Here is a 14,783-nt window from a genome sequence, read left to right as displayed (position 1 = left end):
GGTAAGCTCAGGGCATTCCAGGATTCCTTCCAAGGAATATATACAGAAGAAAAATAATTTGGACCTCCGGATGTTGGTTTTATTATTTATTTACTCCTAAGGAATTTACGATAGATAAGCGATTTTAAGAGGAGTGGGAGGAAAAAAAAATCAGCGTGGTGACCCGACTCTTGCTTTGGTTCGTCCCGAAAGATTATTATTGTTTTGTTTACGTTTTAACCGTATCGCGAGATTCTGTAAAAGAAAAGCAAGACGCAGCGGGTGTTACAGCAGCCAACCTCGGTCTATAGGCTCACGCGTCCGTTTCTTAACCGTTTCACTTCGCAAGAGAGTGTCCATTACTCATTCAAGGTTGGCGGCTAAGCTAAACCTGCCACCCCCTATCCGTGAAAGTTAACAGTCCTATTAGTCATTCAGGGATGACGGGTAAGCTAAACTTGCCATCCCCTATCCGTGAAGTTAACAAAAAGGGCCTAGCAGTAATGTCAGCTAGTTATGTAGTCCGTAATCACTTACTTCTGGCTGCTGTAACACGAATGAAAAGACGAGCGTGCTGTTACGTGGTCTTTTATAGTCGCGATCATCATCGCTGTCCCGTTACATAGCTGCTTTGACTTTCATATGTGTTACCATGATATTCTTAAAACAACAGCAGGCGTTAAAACAAATTTGACCCGATTACGAGTATTTTGTCATTATTATTGTGTTATTCTTATGTGTGTTTTCTTACATATACTAATTTAGGTCTGGTCGAACATGGTTGCCTGCATCTACTAATGCTACCTCAACTACTGACTCGTATGGTCTTCTTGCTAGTGTTGGCTTAGGTCTGATTGAACATGTTTGCCTGCATTTATAATATAATACTAATCTTATGTATATTTTAATGTTAAATAAGTACCAACTCGTATGATCTTACTGCCAGTGCTGGCTTAGGTAACAAATCGTATGATTTTATAAGCCGCAGAACCGTTAAGTATGCCTTCATATGATATGTACAATGAGTAATCTTATAAACCTTATGTTACTATTGCCTATTGCTTGTATGCGTATTTTTATGTCTGTTTTATTGTCATTGCTAATCTAGATACCAAATCGTATGATTTCATACCCCGTTAGGCATGTCTTCATATGATGGGCACCATATCAACATGGCCTTTTTTTTCACTCGTAATGTTTGCTTGTTTGCCTATCGTTATGTCTATCTTAAGGATATTGGCACCAGACCGTTAAGTCTGTGCCTTTACAAAATGTGGATAATTCAATACTACAGGTAGTTTGTTGAAAACTAGCAACAGCTATTAGAATGTTGCTCAACGGATTATAACACGTTTCTTCATGCAAAGACTTATGTATATTGCTTATACTGGGCACATTTCCTTTTTCTCTTGTTTTTTAATAAACATTGAGTTATCAACAGTTTGTGCAGGAGAAGGATGATCTTATGCTGACGTAAGGAGAGGAGATATATAAGGGGTATTCATTCTCTAGAGCGGAGGGACAAACCATACTGACTGTTTTTGGGGTCTAAGGGTCGCCATTTGTGCGGACGGAAGGAAGTAAAACGCTTCCTTACAACATGTTCAGCGTCTTCGATGCTTTCACAAAAACTACAGAATGTGTCCTGCTCTATCTTAAACCTATTTAAATATGCTCTAAAGCAACCAGGGCCGCTAATTGGCTGTGTCAAATACCTGCTTTGGCTCGCAAGTCGATTTGTATGATCCCAGCGATAGCCAAAGCCGCATCGTCCGACGTCGTCCGCTCTTAGAGCGCATAGCCTGTATGCTGCTTGGATGTTTCTTGTGTAAGACGGTATAGTGAGGGCTTTTTCCCAAACTAAAGAGCTATACATTACTGCCGTAGTCACCACTTTTGCAATCAGCTTTGTATGATCTTGCCAAGGCCCCGCTAGTTTGGCAGTAAGCACGCCCGCGACTTTGCTACCTTAGCTGCCTTTTCGCCCATGTACTGCAGAAGCCGTTTAAACGAAAGTCTATAGTCGATCATCCCTGCTAGGTATTTTATAGCTTCTTGTGACTGTTTCCTCGTATCTCCCACTTGGATAGTCACTTTCTCAATTTTCTTCCTAGAAGAGATTCATACCGCTTCTGTTTGTTCTTCCGCCAGATCTAAATTCACTGACCGCAGCCACCTCTTAATCGTGTCGGTAGTTTTATTCGCTGTAGTGGTATTTCCCTCTAAAGTTTTTGCCACGATAGTTATCGCAATGTCGTCAGCAAAACCCACGATGGATGCTCCCTCTGGGAGAGGTAGTCTCAGGATATCGTCGTACATCACGTTCCGCAATGTAGGACCCAGGACTGATCCCTGAGGCATCCCTCCGGTGGTCGGCCTTTCTCTGCACCCTTTATACGTAACGTATCGAAGTTTCCTGTCAGTAAAGTAACTAGCCACTGTATTTAGAAGATGCGGTAGGACTCTTCTTTTCTGTACAGCGACTATGACACAATACCAGTTTGCTGAGTTGAATGCATTTTTAATGTTTAATGCTATTACTAAGCAATACTTTTTGTTGCCTTCCATCCAACGTGTTCCTTTTACACTTTGCCTATTGTATCCAATAGACAAATACGGCGGTATGCGTATGCTTCACGGTTTAGTTGGCTTTGGCAGCAACACCAGCGTTTGTTGTTTCCACTTATCTGGAAAAATTTGTTCTTTCAAACAAGCGTTGAATGTGCTCACAAACATAGCCTAAATATTTTAGCTTCTTCATCACCTATTTATACGCCTTACCCCACTTTTTCACCACATTTTCTTACTGACCATTATCGATTTTTTAAAAAGTCATCGCCTGAATTTGAGCTCTTCTTGATGTCTGAGATAAGCGCTAGTCCCTCTCGATCTTTGGTAGATATGCCTCGCTCTGTTATATTGAGCCCTTAGTTCGGTTATCTTGTCTGTCCACCAGCATACTGGCTCCTTGCTCTTGAAGAAGCAACGTCTGAATCTTCACAAGCTTTTATAATCCGTGCTATAACCTCCGCAACGGAAGCCTTTGCCGAGTTCCTGGGTTCTGCTTCTTCCAATTTATGCTCGAAGAGTTTTTTATCTAGAGATTCTCGTTTCCATTTGAGACCCCTGAGAGAGTTTTACCCTGGTCGCCCGCTGGCTCTGATGTAGCTTCAAGATTATTGCTACGTGGTCACTGTAAGTATAGATGTTGTTAATAACCCATTCTAGGGATTCAAGCACTATTTGCCCTTAACGTTCGTCCACTTGCTACCCCTTACATCCTTCAGCTGCACATTTGCATTTGGATTTGAACACGTTTTTTACATTGATGCTTTTAAGATGCTTGGTGTTACCGAATTGCAGCATTTTTCTATAAAACGTTGCTGTTTGAGAAATTTTCTTGTTAAGGAATTGAGACGCTTTGGAAAGTTGATTTTATCGCCTTAAGATTACATTTTTCATCGTTGATGCTTGAATTCTTTTATGATGACCCACTTAAAAGGACATCTCGTACCGATTTCTCCTCCAATGAATTCGCAATTTAGTCTTCACAGATTTCCAACACACTTACAAATTCAACAGTTGACCTCACCCATGTTTTTTGCATGCATTGTTAGCCTATTTCTTTTCATCGGAATATTAATCTTTGATATACAAAATAAATAAATTAAGCAGCTAAATCACTAATTTGATTAAAGGAACGAAGACTTTCGAAGTCATTCCTTTGTTAATGCTGTAGTAATAAATTTCTATTTCTGAGGCGCGAAATGATTATATGAAAAAGGGATCCCGTCCGATTCAAAATTGTCCGGCGAATTTAGAACGCCGAAATACTACTACTAAATAATTTTTTTCGCGAACTTCTAAAAATTACATTGCTTTTTCGTATAGCGACTTACCAAAAATTATTAGTGGAAAAAGTGGTCCGAAGCGAATCGTTTTTAATAGCGTTCACCCTAGCTCTAAAACATGTCATTTTATCAAATTTAATCAAAATACCCCAAAAATGCAACCCGTAAATGCTATATGGTCACTCATCAGACGGGCAGACAAGTTTAGACCAATTTAGGCAACGATTCTGACGCGGTCGGTATGGTAAATCATGGGTCTACCTCAAGTCGTTCTGAGTATTATCTACGTGCGCACAAATTTAATATAACCTGTGCCGCCAGCGATGTAAGATACAAAAATTTGAGCTAGATGAGTTGATGTTCTGAATCCCTCGCTTATAATCATTCCTACTAAAACTCGCTTTAGATGGGAAAACGTTGGTTTTGTTCGCATCTTGTGATGAAAATGGGTGAATGATGATGCGGCCTTTGACAAGAAGTCTAACTTCTTGAAATTTGAAAATCGGCGCGTGTGTCGGACCTTCTTACTCTTGATACTGACTGACACTTAAATTTGTTAAACGCGGAACGGGTCAGGCTATATGAATACTTTCGGACACTCCAAAACATATATTTCGCCTTGATAGTCGCAGGAAGTGTTCCAAGGAATAATCTAGTGTGTGCCATTTCTGCAGTGACCACCGAACTGCGGTGCCGAGGTCTTTCATATTTCGGGATACGTGAAATAGCGAGTACATATCGCAGCTCATATAGGGTGCGATCTATCCGGACGAAACGTAATAAAGCTAATATCCACGAAAAATACATTAATTTTGAGGAAGGTATGTAAACACTCACATATCACTTCTACGCTGTAGAAAGAAAATAACGGACACGATACATCGAAAAGTGCCTATTAAAACTAAAACTATATTTGCTTCTTGTTTCTTTAGATTTTACCATGGTGTGCGCAATCTAAGGATGGTTTCCTACTTGCCAGCAACCACAGCACTTGGACTATCTCTTAACACTTCAATGTGTACAGACTCAGTGACATAAAACAAATTGTCTTCGATGCTAATTCAATTCTGATTGTCTGTATTCATATTCACTATTGAAAAATAGATACAGATACACAGAGATATAAAACAATTTCATCTCATCACAAGAATGTGAATGTGCCGAAGACTTGGAAGACTTGGATAAATGTTGCATAAAGTTTGATTTATTTGAATCCGTACAAACCGGTCACGTACAAAAGTTTCTCCAAACAATCATTATGGTTGCGAACGAAAAACTTTGCATCATTTGTCAAATATACTCGAATCGTTTGGAGAAGCGGAATAACGTTTAACCCATAACTCATTACTAAGTCTAGATACATCTGCATGTGTAGGCTATTTTTCGCTTGAACTTTGACATCGAGAAGGGCATTTTTCCGCGGGCCAGCATTTTAGTGAGCTAACTCGAAAGATCCTGCTGTCTCAAACATCAATTAACGTCATCCCGCAAAAGCAGGTTATTTTTATATAGCAATTTTCAATCTTAGCTCAGCCTTTTCGATATTGGTTAACCAAAGTCAGATGTGAAGAAAAATAAATTCGTCTGTAACCAAATGCCATATTAGTACACTCCAATGAAACTGGAAACATCGTCTACGATATGAACCCCGCATCTTCTTGCATCACCAACGAGATGATTTTTCAATTAACGCCAAATAGAGTGTTTGTTGCCGAAGTTTATTGTCGTCAAGACCGTAGAACGTTTCCGCATCCAGGCAGAGTTGAAATCGCTCCGGAAGCAGAATAAGAAGACAGGTAAATATGTCCACAGGTTTGTAGATATAAAGGGGCTTATTCGTGTTAAATGTCGCTTACACTCAACAGCAATTTCATATGAAGCGCATCATCCAATTCCATTGTCCTGCATTGGCTTCTTGGCAAAATATTTAAGCAGCACTGGAATTGCCGCCAACATTCTTATCTTACAACGCAACTTTGCTGGTTCATGGCAGGCGCACTGTTTGTTTTGCAACAAAGTATTTGGAGTAGCGGATTAAGATAGAAATGACTGCAACAGGTTAAAGAAAGTGTCACTTCGGATGGAGTCGTTGCGCCACACGAGAGTTGGTTTTCGCAGGCCATTCTATTTGCACTTCAAGTAAAAAGACATCACTGAAACAGATATATCACAGATACAACTAAATTTTGCTACTTTACCGCAAAAGCCTCGAACCTCCACGTCATTAGTGACTTAACCAGTGATGCGTTCTTGGGTTGGCAAAAACCGCTGAGTAACCAGTCTCGTTTGTTACGAGCCAAATCTAAATTGGGAATGTGAAATGAAGTGAGTACACGCCAAAGATAAGTTCACCGTATTATTGAATGAATTCGGCGAGTATGTAGCGCGGAAAACCGTTCTGAAGTGCCCCCTCTTTTAGTGTTAGTTTTGTGAAAAAAATCGGCTTAACTGGAGATCTCAGTGAAAAACTAGACTGAAAAGCGCGCTATCGCTCCATTGTCGATTCGTAGAAAGTCTTCCCCTCTCTTCACTATTTAGTTACGGCCGTTAAGTACAGTGAACACGAAAACAGGCATTGCCAATTTCTCTGAAGCGTAACCTTGCGCTTTCGACAAAAGTACATATAGTACTGGTATGAATGCAGACGCTCTGTATTGCTCGAAGATCAGTTTGCTTACAAATATGCGTAGGAAAAGTAAGGGCGTTCTTTGCAAAGGGCAATGCTGGTCACCCCCCTAAAACTATTGGCCACGGAATGAAGCAAGCCTGCAAATATATAAACGTCCGCTAATGGTAGCAACAATGATCACATAAACAACAACGGCGAGTACAACGCCGAAAACAGCGCTACTTGCTGCGGAAAGAGAAACAGCACCAGAACAGAAATAGCAGTGATAGCAGCCCATTTAAGCACGCACACGAATACATAAGCAAAGGCGCAATAAAATGTACAACCTAAGGAAAAATCAATAACATCAGCAGCAAAACAAAAAGCCATAACAACGTAGGGTCAAAAAACAAAAACAAGAACATAGAAAATGACTGTATGTGCATAACCAACAACAGCTACATCAGAGGGAGCAAATAATGAAGTGATTGCTACACAGTGTGGAAAAATTACATGCGTAATTCACTCAGTCAAAAATGTGACGAATTCCGGAAATAGTGGGAACAAGGTAGATGAAGAAAAACGGGTTTCAAACATTAAGGCAGAGGTTTCTAAGATCGGCGCATCCGAGACGTTACGCTACTCACGATGGAAGTCCACCAACTTCGATGATGTTTAAAATAATCTTGGGGGTACAAGCTGACAGAGTTAATAAGAAGAATGGAGATCTCAAACGATCTCAAATCGAAAAATTGAAGAAGGAGGTGATGCCGCCATAATAAGAAGACGCATTATTATTATATATTATATAATTACCGTCATATTGGCGGAACGAGGAGATAGCTACGCTGCAATCGAACACGCCGGTTTCACCAAAGATCGAAAAATATCATGGATTACTTAACACGTCAACTGAAGTATAAGAACAAGAGATGATAGCTTAAAGAACTAATCCAATCATTGGACACAGGCGTCGCAGCTTCAGCATGCACGTAAATGGAATAGAAGCTAACACAAAGGGCTTGGGTTACTAGGTAGTTAAAAACACTTTGAGACCTGCAAAGACATTGTAGAAACGCTATCGCTTAGACGACTGGCGGTCTATTGCACTTGTGAGAAGACGCCACATGTCAAGTATGAACATGATATCAAAAGCTAGAGCAAAAAATTAAAAAAAGCCCTAGGACGATATGGTATCCCAAATTGTGATATTATAGTAATAATTGATCGCAAACTGAAGTGGCCGTCAAACTTTACAACAGCTGGCAAGTTACAGGTATACTTCTTGCAATGTGGAAGCAATTGGGTTTTTACAGCCATCGCATTTTGCTGGCTATGGCTGAGTCGGGAGGGCTAAACTGATTTTTCAGTGCCAGTACAGCAGTCGAAAGAACTTGATGGAACGACGATGTGGAGATATGCTGCCTAATAGTTATGTCGGATATTAAAAGTGCGTTCAACTCAGCAAGATGGCGACACATTATAATATCCTTAGATAACCGAGAAATCCCGAACTGCCTCCAAAATATCAGAACGAATTATTTCAAGCGTAGAACGATGTGTTTTCATCTAAAGGACTGTGAGATGCTGTAAGACAAATGGTTGTGGCAAAATAGGCAACGCTATACGTGAGCCATATATGGCGTCCGGGACGTCCAAATCTACAGTGAAGGTCTCAAGTCGACATTACGCCTAAGAGCGTTAAGGGTAAGCACATCGCTACTGAGGATGTTGTGCTGATAATCGCTAGGATGGTTCCAATCGGTTTGGCTGAAGAAAGTATGACAAAATCAAGGGAGAAGTGTCGCCTTGCCAGAGATGGGGAAGAGGGACTGACATGACGTCTTATACTGAACATTAAAGACTGATTTTCGAGAAAACATGTTGGCTCCTGTGTAACGCAAGAACTCACCAGATATGGTTCTTTCGAAGCCTATATTCACCACTCCAAATAGGAAGACATATATACGATGTGGGGAAACAGAAGACACGGAGCGCACATCTTGCATTGGGTAATATTCAAACAAGAAAGTGTTGAACTACGCTCGCAGGAGGAACGCAGCTTGCGGTCAAGAGCTTCGCAGCAAATATTTGCCAAGCTCTTCAGGAAAGAACCCGCCCCATTAATGTGATTGATGGCCTTTAGCTGTATATTGCGCTCTTTTTTTTGCCACGAACTTCATTGCTTAGGTAGGTGTTGATAAATAATAAGAATCCTAACGCAACCTTTTCGTCCTTTACATAGATAAAAAGGATGAGTCATATTGCAGAGATGCTGTATTTTTTTTTTTTAAATATGTAACGTTGTAACACTGGTTTTATATTTTATGTGATATTTGCTACATTACAACTCTGCAGGAAATGAAGTTGTTAGGTAGTTTAAAGACACGTGGAAAAACTTTGCAAAAGTCAGTTAAATTGTTCTTCTTTTTTTTTAGAAAAATTTTGAAAAACGTTCCTAATAAATTTGTGAAATAAACTAGTTTGTATTGGACATTATGCTCCTCAAGAACTTTACAAGTACTTCACTTTTTTTTTTACGAAGAAAATGTTTCCCGTCTAAAAATTGTCGTAAAAAAAATATTTTTAAAAGTCACAATTATAATAAAAGATACAACGGCAGGCGATTTCTTTTATATGTATAGCAAAAACAAATTGGAATATTATAATAAATATGTAAAAATGTGCAATGAATAACTATATGTACAGTTGTATAGTACGTATGTATATTCAAATATAAGCAAATTCATTTATATGTGTGAAGAAATGTTGTGGGTACATAATGTGTACACGTCGATCAAAGCAGAGAAATGCAATTTAAAAAGAAGAACGAAAATGCGAATAATCCATAAACAGCAATAAACGTTTCAACAATATCTTGGGACACCATTTTCGTCATCGAGATAGAAAAGCGATTTTTGAAACCAGAGTGAATAAAGGAAAGAGTAATAAAAATAAACTGGAAGGAAAATAATCGTCGCGAATTGTTCATGCTGAATTTGAGTTTATGAAACATTTAAAGTACACAACAGCAAAAAGTTTTAGTCTCCGTTACGTCATCAACTTCATTATTAACTTCATCATTTTTGATATCGATGTCATCATCTACAGCAGCAAACAGTCGGCACATAAGATTTTTTATCGTATTTATTTTACCTTTATAACATGTATATATGATTTATTTAATACCTGACATAATTTAAGTAGTCATACATATATACCTACAAATTATTTAATCCGCCCCCTTTTGATTAATGTAGAGATATTGTTATTGGTTTTGCTACTAGAAGTTATCTGAGCTAAAAGACAAAAAAATATGTAAAATTTTGGTAACGTTTTTTTATATTAGAGAAAAGCAAGTTAGAGAAACATTAGACCCAACTTCGCGCGAAATTACGCGCCGGAACAGATCATAGGTAGGGTAGGTTATAGGTCTTATGATCTGCTCTTTCTTTAAGTTGATTTCCTCTATCCGTTTACTTTTATAAAGGTAAGACACGCGTATATCTCTTAGTTGTAACCGTCTATGAAGTGACCATAAGAATTTAAAACCTCTGTTTACATCCCAATCTGGGTAACTCGGTTATGACACGTGCGTTCATCTCTACAAACCGCGTTCATCTTGAAGTGGCACATAAGAGTAGTCATAAAAATAGTAAAGTCAGTAGTTATATATTCAAACAGACAGAGAGAATTATTATAGACATCGTGCGTTACAACGTATTTCACATAACCAGTCAATAAATAATACATTAACCATGTTTTTCTGGTTTTGTGTCATGATGAATTCCGTACGCTCTATGTACTAATGTTATCTAGTATTGAATAAAAACTTATTAAAGTAACAGTTTATGGTGTATATAAAAACATCTCTTTTAATCTTAAAACACGTTTTTTAAAAATTTAAGTGTATTTTAGATAAGATCCACATCATGTACATTTAGTTTCAACTATTTATATAACAAAATCATTAAAACATTTACAGAGCTGACAGAGTTCATACAGAAAGCAAAAACGGTTTTACCACGCCCTTCCTTGCAGAGGCAGGTACCCCCCGCACTGTTGCTGATGTCCATTAGATATAAAATTATTTTGATTTCGGTATGCCATTGCTAGGCTATTGGACATTGCTAGGCTGTTGTTACATGGCTGCTGCAGGACTTGTGCATTGTGCGCTGATACTGTCCCATTATAGGTTGCAAGAAGTGATGACGACGTGTCTGGTGAGTGGGAGTTTGGAGCTTCCGACGTAATTAGATTGATTCCGGGCGCTGCAGAATTGTTTCCATTACCAGAGCCTGCGTTTCCCGTACTACTGTTATTTACATTGCCTGAAACCTGTTGTGAGTGTGGTTGAGTTGTATTGCCACCCGAGCAGGGCTTTCCATCTTTCACAAGGACTGGAACAGCAACCCGCCGCGGCGAACTTGCCGACTAGAAATAAGAGAACCAGAAATGATACACCTTTTGAGACAGATTGGTAATTTATATTTAATAGCTGTTTTAAATAATAATTGTTTACGGAATTTTTTGAAAAATAATATATTTTCGACAACTTTTTTTTCTCGTTCATTTTTTTATTTAACAATAAATAATGGTAGAAAGACAGTATCAATCGTAATTGTTTCTTTTTTTATTTAACTTGATGATTCTCAACCAAGTTTCACTTAGGTGCGATAATATCTAAACTGTTTTTGCTCCAAAAATCGTAAGAATACGTCTACAATTATTAGATCGGTTAAAGATTTGAAAATAATCTTAGCCTCCTATGCATTTTATATTTTCAATTGGGCAACCCTTTTCGAAGTTTACTTTCAACCTACGGCTTTTAGGGAAAATAAACTGTTTCTATTATGGATGAAGTTTTACCACCATTATGATGATTTCAAGAAGGACACGCCAGCTTAAGAATTCCTTTCCTTACCAATGAAACGAGGTGAATCACTGGGCTAAAATGCATTCCTTCTCGAGCCGATTACATTTTTGGGTATTGAATTCCTTTATCAAACCCTCGAATTGTTTGTCTTAGGTTATTACGATTACATTTTTAAAAACTGCGAAATTTTGAGCGGTTAAGAAAAAATTAAAAATAAGGCTGTGAAAACCGTGAAAGCTGTATGTTCGTTAACGGTAAAGTTATTGTCAAAAACTTCGTGTGGATGCCACATCGTTTGTGACGAGTAGGTGATCGTAGCCGATCATACTTTCTATACTTAATTTTTCTGTTGCTACTTTTGAATTTCATCGCTTGTAAGTGTTATTTGTACTGCTAAGTACCTATCTTGGAATGTATTATTTTTTTTGGGTCATGAATTGTCCTTGCTCCGGTATATATACTATGTGCTACCTCGTTGGCTCAAACAGCTCCACTTTTTTGTCACCAGAATTACACACATCGCGGAAACCCTAAAACTATCGTTTGTGTCTACCTTAGCTTTCTAAAAGTAGTAATTATATGTACCGACTTTTAATTTAAAACTTCCAATAGAACACAGTTTTTTATCTACTACATTTAATCCTGTGCTAACTTTTTAGATTAATTTCTGAAGCAGATTGTAAGCTGACATTTTTGTTAAGTGGATAGTGACTGTCTACTATCGTAAGGACAAATCCTTAAATAAAAGGGACACTCTCGAACTTACAGTTAAAAAATGTTTCTGTGCAATCTGTTGTAAAGTAACTAAATACCTTTGAACTTTCAATTTATCATGCTAAGATATTTACAGGCAAAGCGGATGTCCATGCCAACATCACCTATTGAACACCACGCTTTCACTAGATTCGATACTAAAGCTCGGATGTATTGGAACGTTGAAGTAGAACTTTAATTTGACCAGGGAGTATATTAGAGTTCATAATAACAACTCTGAAATGGAAAGTAGTCAAAATAAGGTGTTTTGAAGACTTTGAGCGGTAAGTTGAAAATTTTAAAATGCTTTTCTAATTGCCAACTATTCTGATATAAACTAACAATTTATTGCAGTTTGATTGATTTATTACAGACAATGCAATGCAGGTCTTTGCCTCTTTGTAATAGACGAGAATAAAAAGCAAATGTGAAGCGACGCACAGCTAGTTGAGACTTTGTAACACACAAGCGTAATAAATGTTTTCGTTTCGAAACTCTTAATTCTTCTTAGTAAAACAACCGTAAATAAAAAGTACATATTGTCTGCCATTATCATAAAAAATAACCTGTCTTTATTAGAAATTCATTATATGCATTCATTAGTCCCAAAATTGATAAAGCTGTAATAAACCTAACCTCTAAAAAATATTTACAGCCCGAACGTTGTCATTCTAAGGCTAGAAGAAGTATTAAATAATATAAATAATTATTGAAATAGCTTGTGCGATTCAAAGAAAATATTGTTATGCATTAATAAACCGCGAAAATAAGTGAAAATATTTGATCACTAAAATTAACTGAGACTGTTTTTTTCTTAGAAATCTTTGATGTTTTAAAAATTCTGATCGAATAACCATGCACTAAAGCGTAGAAATCGCTTAAAATGGCGTTCTAAACTGTCTGCAATAATGCTTTATTGATTCAAATAAGTAGTGGTCCGAAATTTTGCAAAGTTTTGCAAATTCAGCGGATGTAATGTAATCCCTGCTTAATGTTTCGAATTTTCCTCATCCATTTTCTATCGCGATTCACGGTCCATCTGACAATTTATATTTTTTTTTTTTAAATAAATAGGAAAAGAAACTCTTCTCAAAATGATTTTCTTTAGCACACAATTCGGCATATTCAAAACTCCAAAAAATCATGCCCGATGCCCTTCGACGAGATCGTATTTATCATGGTATAAAAACTAAACGTACTAAAATGGCATGAAGAAGACACTACATTACCTTTTACGATATTGTAATAGTTACTTTCTTCCTTGAGAGTATTTCAAAACTCAATTACAGTCTCAGCAACATGTTAACAAAAAAAATGACCTACGCACAATATCAATAGCAAATTTCAAAAATTAATAATAAACGTAACAATTTGTTTTGTCAATAAGTTAAACCAAATGGAATAACAACTTTACAATATGTTTTAGTTAGTTGTTTGAGTTTAGTTTAGTTAGTTCCAGATTTGGTTAGTTAGTAACCAATTACGATTAATATTTAAAACTACAATATTACAATAAATGATATTATTAATGAATTACCTGATTTTGTTGGTTTTGTTCGGCCATGGCTTTTTCTTTAGCTTGTCTTTTGCATTTATACCTATGATTTTGAAACCAAATTTTTACCTAAAAATAAAGAGAAATAAACGAATAACTTCTGTGCATACAGGAGAAGCATTATATAACATCGTGCAAAAAATAATACAAAACAGCAACTAAAATGTATGTAAAATATAACATCAGCTAAACGATTATAAAAGTGCAATGAATATATCAGTGTAAAAATTAAAAGTAAAGAAAATAAAACCTATCATATTCTTGTTTGTTAGCACACAAACCATAATCACTTCATCAAGAAGTTTGTTTAAATTTGCAATTTTGTCGGGATGTTAAACTCTTGTTATGCCTTATAATCCACATTACCTTCTCCTCTCCTTTATTCTCGGTATAAGATAAAGAATTATTATATCACGATTTTCTCAACCTGCGATATCCTCGCTTCCTTGCGCTTGCGCCGTTATTTTAAGATCATTGACCGTTAATGTATATTTAATTTTCGTATGTCGGATTAATTTTCTTATATGAGTTGTTGATCTTCTTGTTCTAGGCTCTTTTCATAAATTTTAAGAAATACAATGACTTAAATTGCTGGATTCAGCAAAGCAGTGTCAAGGAATATTGCAGAATCATTTAGTGGTCTGCATCTAATTATCTTGACGGATGTTTGTAAGATTGTGCACTCAATTGAGTACGCGAAAAAAATTATATCTATCTGTTTGGCAACTCTGCGTGCGTCTTCTAGTCGCGTTTTTATTCTGTGCAAGAAATATTTCAATTTTTTTAGTGTATTTCTTAGCTTTTTTGCTTTATTCGTGTTTAATTTTAAAAAATTCTCTAAAAGAATAAAGTGTGAATTTAACGTATATGAATATAATAACCATTTATGTGATAAAATCATTTTGCTTATTGTAAACAGCAATTGAGCTCTTAGTAAAAGTCTCTCTTTTTGCCTGTTAATCTGTGTTTACAGTTTCTTTAACTTTCGCTCTATATTTACAGTGGGCAGGGAAGTGTGAAATTTCCTGTAATTTTCCTGAAAATTTTTGTAGTGAAAAAAATTTTTTTTTTAGTTTTTCTTTTTTTCCTTCATAAGCTACTTTTTTTGTTTTCAATGGACGTGGATTGTTTATTTACACCATGTCGTGCGAAAACGGGCCC

At 36.9% G+C, this 14,783-nt stretch overlaps 1 protein-coding gene and 1 long non-coding RNA gene across 5 annotated transcripts in view; one reads left to right on the top strand and one right to left on the bottom strand.

Moving 5' to 3' along the window:
- Positions 1-4,205: 4,205 nt before the first annotated feature.
- Positions 4,206-13,296, top strand: LOC119639150. Its single transcript, XR_005247538.1, has 5 exons — positions 4,206-4,651; positions 4,763-5,626; positions 5,696-6,155; positions 12,165-12,351; positions 12,422-13,296. It is a non-coding gene; the product is annotated as an uncharacterized LOC119639150 (long non-coding RNA).
- The window catches only part of LOC119639149 (thyroid transcription factor 1), a 24,406-nt gene continuing 19,578 nt past the window's right edge, over positions 9,956-14,783 (bottom strand). Inside the window, exons 5-6 of one of the 4 annotated variants that reach the window (XM_038036385.1) lie at positions 13,605-13,691; positions 9,956-10,872 (exon numbers count right to left, since the gene is read on the bottom strand). In XM_038036385.1, the coding sequence (XP_037892313.1) occupies positions 10,459-10,872; positions 13,605-13,691 (501 nt within the window). In that variant the 3' untranslated portion in view covers positions 9,956-10,458. The remainder of the gene's footprint in view (positions 10,873-13,604; positions 13,692-14,783) is intronic. The other 3 variants (XM_038036384.1, XM_038036387.1, XM_038036386.1) reach the window with 3 other exon arrangements.

The sequence above is a fragment of the Glossina fuscipes genome, unplaced genomic scaffold, assembly GCF_014805625.2.
Source record: "Glossina fuscipes isolate IAEA_lab_2018 unplaced genomic scaffold, Yale_Gfus_2 112, whole genome shotgun sequence".
Classification (NCBI taxonomy): Eukaryota; Metazoa; Arthropoda; class Insecta; order Diptera; family Glossinidae; genus Glossina; species Glossina fuscipes.
This window is presented reverse-complemented; position numbering and strand designations above follow the sequence as displayed.